At 45.1% G+C, this 13,577-nt stretch overlaps 1 protein-coding gene across 4 annotated transcripts in view; it reads right to left on the bottom strand.

The window, feature by feature from the left end:
- Positions 1-13,577, bottom strand: part of LOC105667359 (rho guanine nucleotide exchange factor 10) — an 18,117-nt gene extending 4,540 nt beyond the window's left edge. Inside the window, exons 1-13 of one of the 4 annotated variants that reach the window (XM_067355037.1) lie at positions 13,432-13,577; positions 10,621-10,798; positions 10,071-10,393; positions 9,151-9,438; positions 8,834-9,000; positions 2,306-2,519; positions 1,994-2,231; positions 1,691-1,873; positions 1,306-1,602; positions 1,132-1,224; positions 832-1,056; positions 532-693; positions 138-347 (exon numbers count right to left, since the gene is read on the bottom strand). In XM_067355037.1, the coding sequence (XP_067211138.1) occupies positions 138-347; positions 532-693; positions 832-1,056; positions 1,132-1,224; positions 1,306-1,602; positions 1,691-1,873; positions 1,994-2,231; positions 2,306-2,519; positions 8,834-9,000; positions 9,151-9,438; positions 10,071-10,393; positions 10,621-10,728 (2,508 nt within the window). In that variant the 5' untranslated portion in view covers positions 10,729-10,798; positions 13,432-13,577. Of the gene's footprint in view, positions 1-137; positions 348-531; positions 694-831; positions 1,057-1,131; positions 1,225-1,305; positions 1,603-1,690; positions 1,874-1,993; positions 2,232-2,305; positions 2,520-3,846; positions 4,125-6,442; positions 7,659-8,833; positions 9,001-9,150; positions 9,439-10,070; positions 10,394-10,620; positions 10,799-12,589; positions 13,205-13,431 lie in introns of those variants that run through there. The other 3 variants (XM_067355036.1, XM_067355038.1, XM_067355039.1) reach the window with 3 other exon arrangements.

The raw sequence follows: 13,577 nt of genomic DNA, 5'->3' as shown, positions 1-13,577 counted from the left end.
TTCTCCTTCAATTGTAATTAAAAAATTACAATTCTTAAACTTCTACCAAAAATACAAATCACTCCACATTTTATTTTAGTTGAATTTATGCATATTTAACATAATTAAGATGTCATAGATATGTTAATTTATGTTACCTCGTATCTACCCTTCAACTGGACCACTAAATCACTTATTCTGGACATCACCTCGTAATCGTGCATAAGATCGTTCATCTCTACACAGAGACTGTCCGCATCGGCCGCTTGTCCGCATTCTCCGCTTTTGTCTGATCTCAAACTGCCGCCTTTATTCAGGCCAGCGGTGAGTAATCGACTTAAAGTCGGAGAAGTACTAGTGTCTTGAATCTGCAACCGATTCATTAATAATGTTATTTTGTTTATCTTTAAGAAATATATATGATCCATTTATATAATTTCTTGTAATTTTTTATTTTAATCTCATATAAATTAATTTAAATCAATATTTCTCGACAAAACTGCAGTTTATAATGAAAATCGCGCTACCTTTTCCAATTTATATTTTACTTACTTCAATATCCGATACCGGATATGTCCATTTTAACGTCAGTCGTTCGTTTCCTGAAAAATCTTCCGTGGATCTCGGAGTAACAGAAACGCATACTACCAAGTCATTTAATAGTAACAGCCTTCTTCTTTTAGATTTTGTTATCATGCCGTTTTGATTGAATTCCTAAACAAATTATATATCGTTATTATTTTTTAATTTATTTATTATTGTTAATACATATATATAATTAATGTCCTTAAAAGCAACTTTAAATTTGTTAACTAATAATAATAAATAATAAATTGATTAAATATATCTTACCAATTGCGTGACATTATCTTCCCGAATAAGATAACGTGACGCTGAAGAAAGCGGACGATGCGATAACTTTCCGGAAACATGTCGCAGCATTTCCTTAAATGCTTGGAATTGCTCCGCTTCTCGTTTCCTTTCGTTCAACATTTCTGCTAAGCTTTCAAGCTGTGTTAACGCTAATTGCAAAGACATTCTGTCATGGTGTCCTTGTGGCGTGTGTTTCAATAAATCCTGAAAATATGGACTTGCGTTAATCAAAGCTGTCGAGAAAAAAAATTGCCTTTCATACATTATTAACAAACTCACTTGCAAAAATAAAATAAATTGCGGGAACCTCTGCACAGGTTTGACCATCAATCCAAAGAAAGATAATCTATCATGTGCGCTTATTTGCTTCACCTAGAAGCACAGAAAACACATTAATAAAAACAATTATTAATATTTAATCGTATCGACTCTTTTAAAAAAATCACGCAGTACCTTGAAAAAGTCAGCCAGCGCGGTCTTCCTCTTTGATTCTTGCTTAGCTAAATCCATCGCAACGGAAAAGTTGTTTATAAAGCCACTATAAATGTCAAGTACGATAGCTTTGCTGAAACTCGCGACAAACACGTCTCCTAACTTCTCGTCCTTGTCCCAGGATCGTACGCACTCCGCCAGAGCGATTCTAAACAACGTATGGCATTGTAAGATTTCGGGCAGTCTATGAAACAACGTCGTTATTTTTGATTGGCTCAGTATAGGTGGTGAAGATTCCTCCAGCGGTTTTTTGTAGTCCTGAAATCAAAATAACTGTGTGAAAAAAAATGGCCCGCCAAAATCGTCCTTCGCAATCTCGCGCGAAGCGAGAGATCTCGGTACGTACATTTACTAGTCTCTGCAAAGTAGATACGTAGCTATTTTCAGAATGTACTATCGCGGCCACGATGTGTCTACGTTTCAATTGTTGGGGAGACAAGTTCGGAGGTGGCGACGGGAGCGTGGGCGGTGCTTGTCTTCGTTGTTGCATACATTGAAACTGAACCATCGCGCTGTTCTCCTCATCAACCTAGAATGCAACGATCGTCTCATGAGCACTCGATATAGTACACTCGGCGCGAGTGCTTGATTAACTCGATTGAACGACTCGCCCGGCACGATCAGTCGAAATTAGCGAAAAGAGGCTCACTTCGCAGAGCTGCGGCATTTGCGACGTTTTGATCGGATTGGTCAGAGACACCGTATCCGATGTGTCCACGTCGTAATGATGCGACGAGCCTCTGCGGATGCTGAACCATCGCGAGAGGCGGCTGTGATTCCCCGAAGGTTCCAGGAGGTCCACATTGTTCACCGGCATGTTCTGAGACCGCCACTTGTCGCAAAGTGTACGCGCCTTATGCAACGTGTTTCTCAATTGACAATTGCTTCTGCAAGGAGCGAACGACCAGTTTTCACGATGTACATAGCACTCGACCGGGTTATGTAACGAGATTGAACTTACTTAATACTGATATTACTCTTCTCACTTTCGTCATCCGAGGAGAGATCGTGATCCGACGCTGAGCACCAGGAGTCCTCGCTTCTGGCGGACTGCGTCGACGTGTTGGACCTGCTTGTCTCTAACGAGGAATGATGCGTGTGCGAGTTTCCGCTGACGGTTTCCATTTTTCCCGGGCCTACGTCATCCCACGATCTGCACCTTGAACGGGGCTCATCTGGAAACACACAACAATACTGCGATATCACATCCGCGAAGGAGAAGTCAACTTCACGCCTGTGTTAATGTAATTAAAAAAAAAAAAAAAAAAGTCGCGGAGTTAACCTGAAAAGCTTCGCGTGGCTTTTTGCAATTAAACTCGCAAACAGTGCTCTCACGTCATCCGATCGGCTGTAGATATAGATGTCAGTTATGCGTCACCTCTGACGGACGCATCGCGACGATGGTTTCCGTATTTCGCCCTCTTAACCGCGATTGCACGACGGGGACCGCGAGGGGACACTCGAAAATTGCCAAGCGGAATAACGAATGCCTTACGAATGTGCAACGAATGCGAGATCGCAGGCGGTCCCCTGCGCGGAAGCGTCGCTTTGCTATGCATTGCCCGTTTTATTGGACCTTCCGCTGTTGCGCGCTCGTGTTACCAACGCGTTAACGTCGCGACGATAATCGGGTTAATGCGATGTTACTTGTCCGTGTTCCGTTCCCACGTTTCTCGCATACGTTCGAGTGCGTTGTAATATTTTTACGGCGCAGACCGTATGACTCAATGCGCCGAGTATCAACAGCTCTATTCTGTTGAAGATGAGTCGAGCCGATACGGCGAATCCTTCCGTAGAAATATATATTCCGCTGTGATACAGATCGTTTATTTATATAAATATATCCGGCGTTAGTCATTGGATGGAAATGCTACATTCGAAGTGCGTCGTATAAGGTGCCTCGGACAGAATCATGAAACGCGTAAGTTTCGACCTCAAGGTCGATTAACTATTGCGCATACGGAAAAATCTTTTGCAATACTGGATCAAAGATCAACAATCAGCCTCGTAACAATATCACAGCAATCATAGTAACAACGCTATATATATATAATCGCAATGTTATCAATCTTTCGTCTTGCTCCAAATTTTACTTTCCTGTAAACAAAAGTATCGCAAATCATCCCGTCGCTGTGAGCGTAATTCGTGATTGCTATTATTATAAAGCCGATTATTAAATTCTCCTCTGCTCTAGTGTTGCAAAACGCATGCGCGCGGTTCTTGTGTTAAACAAAGCAATGTTTTTTTTTTTCTTTTTTTATAATATTCAAAAATGACGAAGACGCAGCCTCTCACGTGTCACCACAGCTCCACGAAAACTGATACGCCTACTCGTCGTCGATTATTCAATACTTTCACATGGAAAAATACGGTGGAATAAGGCCTATCCCGACCGTTGTATGCGCCGTCGGTTTCGTCCCACGCACCGTCCGCGTCGCCTGTGTAAACGCGTCAAGTGGCATACGCATTCACTCTGCACACACCGTGTGCACACACACTTACACATATACGCCGGGATTCAAGGTGGCTCCGAGCAGGTAAGAAAACGCACGCAGTGCCGTCCACGAAATATCGCGCGACGTAATAATAGTGCATAGCCGGGCAAATTGCGCGCATGCTGCACATCCTCCGCACCGATGCGCACCGACCGAGGACGCGGGAGACGAACACGACCGAGCCGCTATTCCTTCGAGAATAACGAGAGCCGCCGCGTATCCATCAATCTGCTCTCTCGCATGCTCTCTCTCTCGCGCGGAGGAGAGGCGGATGACGAATGACTCCCTCTCCGCTCATTTCCGCGCGTACATCGCCGCGAGTTTGTATACGCCGGCGAGCTTAAAGCTGACGCGACCCGATGTGTCACGCACGTGTTATGCCCATAATTGTATTTTTATATGTATATTGCCGCGACAGATCGTATTTCAAACAGATTTATTCCGCTTCGGAAGATCGAAAGAGGTCTGCTCTTAATTGCGCGCAACAAAATCCTTCCGTTCAAGTACGTCGAAGCCGTCGAAAGCGACGGAGATGTGCACAATGCGGTGCTCTTTATTGAAAAATATAAACCGAAAGAAAGTGGAGAAGAGCCGGAGCGCTCCACTTTTCACAGGAGCATCAGACTTAAATGTCATAACAAGAGACAATTGTTTAACTCTACATATTTAAGGCAATCGTGCCCGGGGCAAACTTGGCAACGACGCGACACTCGACACGTTCGCCATGGACGCGTGCATGGACGCACCGAGAGATCAGCAGCCTTTCAGGGTAACGCACGTGCGTCAGTGTTCCCGCTTTTATTCCGATTTTATTTCCGATAACAATGCGATCGATTCGGGGAGTCGCTCGGTTCACTCGTAAGAATTTCCCCGAGCATTCATTCCGCTCTCCTCGCGCTGTCTCCCATTATTCTCTCGTACGAGTGAATCTGCAAAACACGCAGGTTTTCAATTAAGGTGCCGAACGAGGGTAGAAAATGAAGAGAAAGTCGTTTCACAGAATGACGACGTTTCGCGATCGCAATCGCGCGGACTAAATGATCGGGCTGCGCAAACATCTCGCCGCTATTTTCGAGCGTTTATGCCCGATACTTGCCAATTTCCTTTCACTATTTCAACTAGTTCATTTACGTCGACTGCAAATATGGAGCAACGGTGGTGCGCTTTTAACAACGCGAAAAATCGTGGGCCCGCGTGACATTTCAATAGAACGCTTTGCGATAGAAAGCACGCCTACGCACGATAGCCTGTGTGCCTGTTGAATATCTGTATTATGTAACAGACGTACTTATATACATACATACATATATGTATATATCTATAGAGTATGTAGATATATTCCAATGTTCCAACTACAAATAATCCTCTCTTTTAGGCATCCACCTTCATCGTTCGATCTCGTTTATATATAAAATATCAATTCAATATTTAGCATACAAACGCATTTAATGCTACGAAGATTTTAGAAATTTATTATTATTCATTTAAGACGAAGCTAGCGCGAAGCTCGACGTGCGGTGCTCGAAGCGCAAACAACGGCGCGGCGTCTTTCCTATTTTCGTGGTTCCCGATTTCGCGACGTTTCTCGTATTCGTCGGTCTCGCATTCAGCAGCATTCAGCATTGTGCGAGGCAACGCAGCAATTTTCCGTACTGCGAACGCTCACGGGTCAGAGCGTCCGCTAATGATTACCCAATTGTACGCTCTAAATTGTATAAAACCGATCCGTGACACGCATACCGAATAATTAAGTTAAGCGTAGGCGCTATATATCGCCACGGTTATTATTGGCCGTTGAAATACTTATCGATACGATCACTCTAATTGTTGTAATCCAGATAAGAGCGTATCGAGGAAATAATACGGTTTAACGTTACGCGAACGCTGAAAAGGCGATCGTATCGGCGCAACCGGCTGATATAATCGTTGCATTTTTCATCGATGCGTTTCGTGCTCCTTCCGCGCACGCAATGATAACTGCCATTACCGAAACTATAATTAACTACGATACGGACGTGACGCAGTTATACCAACGCCGATGTTTGCTGTCGTTCGCACGCCGATACAACTCCATTTTGAGCGAACTCGACCATCGGCATTATATCTGACAATGAGATGCGCCAATTTTCGGTCTCATCCACATTACGTTTCGAGTTTGCAAATGTAGCATTCGCGGACTGTTTCCAAACAATGTTCCCCGGCGCGCGTCTGCGTTGGGTTTCGAGAAAAATGGATGCGTGCGAATGTAAATAATCTTTCTCCCATTTTCCGCGCTTTGTGTGGCACTTGGTTGTAGCCCTTGGTAACCGTACGTGTCGTGTATAAGCCAGCAACTGATACCGGCATACTAACGCAATCTCGTTATTAAATCGACGTTGCAACATTTTTCCGACGTATCGCGCAGTTCAATCTAACGTAAAAAAGAAAAAATTGCAATTACGATAAAAGGACGCTCGGAATATTCGCGAAATTTCGCTGTCCGCTGGATCGCGGCGATCAATTTACCTTGACACGCGACACTCCAGGGAAGAGCGTACGAAAGTGAATCATGAGATGGGGAAGTGCATTATCACACAGAGGCATCATTGATAATCGCTACTCACATTTGATGAGGACAACCCCATTATGCAGTTCCTCCATCTCGCGGAGGCGAATGTTTCTTGCGACGATTTACTCTCTTTCTTTCCCTTACTTCGCCATCACTCTTTAACGTACTCGCAGAAAGCGATCGCGCTACACCACACGCGAATTCACACGCCCGCGCGCGCGCGCACGTACACACCCGCGCATATACGATACATATGCCCGCCACGAATGTATGATTACGCGACTTAACGAGGTGAAATAAAAATCACATCGGGCACGTGCGTACGCGGCCGGCCGCGGGGGCCCCGGAACAATTAACAACGCCGCGGCATCCAGCGATAAGGAGGTGGAGGACGACAACGCGCTCGCGCTCGACAAAGAAGCGCCACAAACCGAGCGGGCGTACGGAGCGAGTCAACATGGCCGTGCCGCGTGTTTCTACCGCCGGACGCCCTCCGCGCGCGTCGTTGTTCCGCGTCGTCGAGTCGCCGTACACTGGATGCGGAGATTGAAGAAAGAAACGAAGGGCACAGCGGAGGAAACAGAGACCGAAACGGAGGAAGGGACGGAGACGGGAGGAAGGAACGCGGGCGAGCGAGCGAGCGAGCGACCGACACCGACGGAGGGTGTTGCAGTCACCGACGAGAGAGAAAGTAGGAGCGATCGAGAGTGAAACACACAGCTCTCTGACGTCTCGCCTCGCCGCGCAGCTGTGTGGAAGAGAGAAAAGTGGAATAGAGGCGTACGTACGAGAGACAAGACAGTGAATGAATATAAAAGAGAGGAAGAGGCGCGGCGTAGAACGCATGAGAACGGACAAAGAGAGAGAGAGAGAAAGAGAGAAGCATGGTGGCAACTATGCGTGATAAGAGCGATAAAGATACGGATAATCTTGCTTCGGGGGACCACCAGGCGATATGCTGTACCACGAACCTCTTGTGTACATGGAAATGTATACCGTATCGAGTGCGCGCGATTGCTAAATTGGCATTTAGTGCCTCGCTATCAATTTCCATGATAAATAAGCCCTGATTCTTCTAATTAAAATAAAAAAGCGTTCCCTGATCTTATTATCGTAAAAATATGAGAGAAAAAATAATGAAAGATACACGTGTAAATTATGATACACATGTTTTTACGCCGCTGGAATCTGGATAAGATTATAATCGCGTTATAAATATTTAAAATACGAATACAACTCAACCGGTATGTGCGCGCTGCGAGAGCATACGTGCAGTACCACTTCTCGTCACTACGTTCAGCTGGAACGGCGCCACGATCTGGGCGATGCAATTACAATTGCGTGCAAATAAAATGTAAAGTATCTGAAAAATGAGTTGGAATAAAAAAAAAGCAGACAAGAGACCTAATGACTTCTGAAACAAAAATATCGAAACTACAATTCTGAGATCGTGTTAGACGTTTGAAGTAATTCTGTAAATTTATTTAATATCACGAATTTCGTTGAAAAATAAATTGTGTGCTTACCTAATCTAATCGTTTTCTTTCGAAAGAAAAAACCGTGAACTTTTTTCACCAGGCGGTCGTTAATCCGTGAGAGAAATACAATGACTCTAAGTAAGCGTAAAGCCGAAAGAGGGCTATACGACGTAAGCAGAAGGAAAGAAGGCGAGAGAGAAAGAGAAAGAGAGGGTGGAGGGGGGCGTTCACGTGATCTCGCATCTGCTTCTCCACCGAGTGACCCCAGAGCTGACCCCTTCCAAGTACCAATAATTAACTCCATTCGCCAAATGCACGCGAGCGTACGGTCCGAGTATGAGCTCGCGGTGTTATGTACCGCGAACACGTTTTCATAAAAAGAACAGCTACCCACCATGCAGTTGCGCGACAAAACACTTCGCAAAATAAACACACGAAGATCCGTGTAGTTTTTCAAGTACATTCTGTAATTTTCTCGAAGATTCTACACTTTTGACCGCGCGTATCGCGTGTTAATTGTGATTTCGGTTTCGTGTAATGCATATGTTAATGCATATGTTAATGCACATGTAATTCTCTCTTTCAGAACGGTTCTTCTTTCGAAACTCGTGTCGCGCGTTTTTTTGTAGAACAGAATAAAAAATGGGGGAAAAAAAAGGAGAAATCCCGTCCTTCCATTCTTGCTTCGAGGAAACGTATTTCGAGGAAAACGTCGTTGATATTCTTACCGCGCGATGGACAACGCATTGAGAATTTGTAACGAGTCGTTCATGCGCAAGTAATTCATAACTACGCGTAACCGCTACCGAGCGTGATATCCACGAAAACGCGAGAAAGAAACGGGAACGAAAGGGATTACCGTTAGATATAGCTTATTTCTAGCTATTTATCTACGTCCTTACATCTTCTTCTTTGTATCTTATATTTATCAGAAATAAAAAATAATCGGAACAATGCATCAGACTTACCGATGATTTTGCTGCTGCTGCTGCTATTATTTCCAAAGGAATGGAGTTTCTTCCAGCCTTTCCAGCCTTTCTTCCAAATCATGGCGGCCTTCATTTTGCGCTGAACACTGGATGGTTCCGGACCGCTCGTTTTTCCCATTCCTCTCCTTAAAGATCCCAAGCCCGATCTGCGGAATTAAATTGAACGGGGATGTGAAAAGTGAAATAAGTTTGGCGAATTGAGCGTCGTTGAAAAACCGCAGTGCTCTCTCGCGACCCGTCTATCTAATCTGTGGGAATTGAGACAAACGAGCGTGATAATACTTGCGCAAACGTACCTGTAACTCGCGCTGGAGCTCCCACTGAAACCGCTATCCATGTCGCATCCGACGCGCGAGAGAAGATCGTCGGCGGGGCCTACTGCAGGCAACAACTCCTCCGTCGAGGTTCCACGTGCTTCCTGCACCACTTGTTCCTCGTTATTGTCGACCGCGGTCGGCATCAGCATCGCTTCCACGCTCAAGTTAAGTTCCCCGAGCACACGACGATGTCGCGATTGCACGCGACGCACCTCCTCTGCCACGAGTGACCTTCGCGATCCGTGCAGCGCGCGATGGCATTGCTTACTGAAAAGAGTTGATCACCGTTGAAAAACACTGTTCGGAAGGCGATTCGATGCTCACGCGATTATTCACGTTGAACCGGCAAATTTCTCATCGCTGTGTCGAATAGTACCAAGTCGCAGAGGATGTATATAAATACGCTAAGTGAATCTATTGAGAAGAAGACACATTATGAGCTATCCGTCTCTTGACGCGACGTATGAAATAATACAGTTATGCACTTAGAGCGATCGTTCTCAATTTGAACGCGCACGCGGTTTATCTCGTCTCAATGACTTATGCGCCAGTCGAGGACGCTGGATGAATAATCCACAACTTGTTTTCTTATTGTTCCTAACTTAATCGCTATCTCCGGCATCCGCTGTAAGATACATTGAACTGTGGGGAGCGATTGTTGAATTGTTGTTCACTTGTGTCGCGCGCGCATATATCCGCCGGAAAATTTACTTCACGACTCGCACTAGTCGCGCAAACACAAACCAATGTAGAATGAATATAAATATTAATATATTCCATATCGCGCACCAGGTATAAGTGTCGACAATTTACAACGAGAGTTTAAAATAATCCCCGAAGTTAGTAAACTCGCTGAATAATCTGTTTACGAAGGTTATCTCTTGGTAATAGATATTTACCTGATTTCTGATATCTCCTCATAAATGTTTTCCTCCGTGCCATAGCAGGTTGTGTAAGTATGCCTCTTCAAAGGATCGGATCTTATCGTCTGCAACTGTTGTGGCGGTTGTCGTAGCTGCTGCAGCTGCTGCTGCTGCTCTTGCTGTTGTTGCTGTTGTTGCTGTTGTTGCTGCGTGAGCACGTCTGTCGGATACACGGTATGATAATGACCCGAATCAGGCTTATAGTAAGCATATGAATAATCCAAAAGAGGACGTTGGTGAGGACTCGTGATGGGTGCCACCACTGGCGATACCGGTTCCATTAATGCGTTGCACGATATCTGCGGGAAAAAAGAGCGTAAACGTCGTGTGATAGCGCATGAATTCTTGGTACGGTGTTAACGACTGTAAAATAACAAAATAATGGAGAATTTATGGAGAATAAATGAAAGGCAAGCGTTTATCGATCAATCGTACTTGAAAAATCCCTCGCTTTAACGAGACTTATCGCACGCGCTTATTAAGCGCATGTGTGCATCATTAGCGAGATTAGCTGAATCAAGCTTACCTGACTGTGAGGCGGTGGATAGGGTGGAGGTGGGGGAAATTCCAGGTTGACTATTCGCGGCGACGGGACGCCCGACGTCATTCCTGGCCCCCCTAAAGATGAAGCCATGGCACATCGTTCGGGGAACTTTGACTCATTAAACCACGCGGTCCCTTCCTTGCTGTTCCATTAGATTTTTCTGCAACGAGGAAAAATAAACGTCGTACATCACACGTCGTTCGTTCGTTCGCACATTCGGCTGGCGGTGCGCGCGGTTAACAGCGTTGCTCTCAGAGACAATAGATGCGCTGTTCTCTCTCCTGTCTTTGTTCGAGATTATACGGTGCATTATTTAACGCACTCCAAGTATCGCGAAAAACACGCGGCATTACGAAATGGAATTTTGCGAAAAAGCGGGAACGGAAGTCCGCTGTGTGCCTATCGCTCTGTATGTTTAAAATACGGTCGGAAGGAAGCGCGGGTCTACATAAACGCAGATAGATAAATCCAGTATCTTCCACGAAAAGGATGCAGGTGCGTGGGCGCCGTCCTATTCTAATTCCATTTGCGCGCTACGGAATCCTATTAATCGCGAGGGAAATAACTGAATCGAATCGGCACACGCCTTTATTATCCGTTTCATTTGAACTTTAATTATTTATTTTTTTACGTCTCACTTGCTTTATTCAATTTGAGATTGTCACGCACAATCGGCGTGACAAATATAATACAAATAAAGTTACGTAGCGTGGTCGAAGATAACATTGGACGGCAAGATATGAGATATGGAAATATGGAACAGCCGAGATATATGGAAATAAGGAATTGTGCCAATCGGTACGTAAGAGAGAATCACACGGATGAGCGTGAAAATATTTACTATCCCGTGTAACACTCTCTCCGGTGCTTCATACAATACGATAAAAATATTGTGCGCGTGAAAAGAGCTGATGGACCGTAAATACACGAAACGATCCTTAAGCTCAAGGTACACTCGTGTTTTCTCCAATTTCTGCCCGTTTCTATCGACGAGATTTAACCAGTTAATCCTTAATAACATTCGGCTGATTTAACTCTGAATATCAATTTACCACCAATTATTTGATTTAAGCGCTATCGATATTCGGATTAAGTTCAATTAAACGAATAATATCCTTGAGATTAACTCTTTTAAACCACGTGGAAAAACGGACATTTGAGTTCAAAAACTCAAGCGAGCGAAATCGACTCGAGCGTAACGAAGACGAAAACAGCAGAAGCGTCGAGAACACGGAATTCCACGTATAAATGTGAGATACATTATTGTGATAACATGTTGGTACGATAACACATTATTTCATCTTCATCCTCGTCGCGTGATATTTTGATCACTTACAACGGTAACTTCGTAAGTAATTGCAAAAACCGGAGAGATATACGACTTTTTGCACATTACAGGTAACTCTTTTTCCCGCTGCCTCGGCAATTATAATGGGAAATAAATTGTTTGGAACGAAAAATTGAGCGAACACACGGTACAGTTATCCATTTAATTTGCGAGATCTCGAGGCAACTCACTCTTCGCTTGCCGATTTCTTTCTCAGCAACGAATTCTCAAGATAAAAATTCGAGAAATCAGTCTGTCTTCTTCAATATTTACTGTTTTTTTTCCCCCAACAAAAAGACGCACTACAATTAAATTAAATTAATTGGCACAGGTTTCTATAAATTTTATACTTATAAATCCTTGCAAAATTGAATGTTCATAAACTTTCTTACGTTTAATACACAGCAATCTATCGTGAGATGCAAAGAGAAAGGGATAAGGTCGGCAAAGTGGCTGTTATACTAGCATCCAATATCGTGCACATTCCTCACACTCGGGAACAATAAAGAAAAGTGTTTCCCGCGGCAACGAAATTCCAAACGTTAGTCTATTTGTCTCGGACGATTGTGAAAGCATCTCCCGCGAGACGTATATTTAGACCTGGCCATAATTAAGCGGTGGTACCTCGTAGGCGAGATGAGCCCCGACCAAGCGACACACGATCCTCCAACCTCGCGCGTCCGAATGCTCCTCGGGCAGGCCCTTACCCTTCGAATCCACGAGAGAGATACACACATGCACACACATACACAGTGCCGATATCTGCTCGGCGGCTTACGCGCCGCGATTGTCGGCGATTGAGTGTCGCGGAGTGGCCGGCCGGGCCACACACGAACCACACAACGAACGATTCGTTTGCGCCTCGTGCTTAGATGGTTTCGCGTTCGCTCATTGTTGTATGTGAGCAAGCACGCCCCCTTGAGAAGCCAGTCGACCGGTCGACCGGTCGACCGAGAAAAGCCGCAGCGAGGAGAGGAGGTGGTGGAGGAGGCGGTAGAGGGAGAAGAGAAGGGACGAGAGATCGCGAGGAGGACGCGGCGACGACGACGACGACGACGACGACGACACGAACTCTCGAACTCCCCGACTACTCGATCACACGATTCACGTGATCGTAATCGAATTGCTGAACACTTCTCACGACGAGTGTACCTGCGACATGCGCATCTCTGATCTATTGAATTCCTAACAATGGGCGTACGCGAGCAGATCGAAATTCCGATAGATCCCTCGATCGGTAAATGATGCACGGTGAACACTGCGGTCCAGCGAAAAAAAAAAAAAAAAAAACTACAATTTTCAGTCAGCTTACGACGTAGCGAATGGAAAAATCGTCGGTCGATAAACGCGGCGCTCACATAACCTCTCGCGCGCCCGAATACGCGCACACGGTTCTTCGCAAGTCGCTTTTTTATACAAACGCGCACAAAATATTCTATGCGATCTCCGGGCTTATGGTTACTTACGGTACGACCGAGCTCAATCCACACCGATCAGCATCGAGAATGTATATGGCATACAGCGGGCACAGCTATGAGCAAGATATATCGATTCCTTAAGTACACGCGCCTGCGTTCCTTAGATGGCGCTGCTCCTGGCGAACATTCGCAAA

This window comes from Linepithema humile, chromosome 5 (genome assembly GCF_040581485.1).
Source record: "Linepithema humile isolate Giens D197 chromosome 5, Lhum_UNIL_v1.0, whole genome shotgun sequence".
Taxonomy (NCBI): Eukaryota; Metazoa; Arthropoda; class Insecta; order Hymenoptera; family Formicidae; genus Linepithema; species Linepithema humile.
This window is presented reverse-complemented; position numbering and strand designations above follow the sequence as displayed.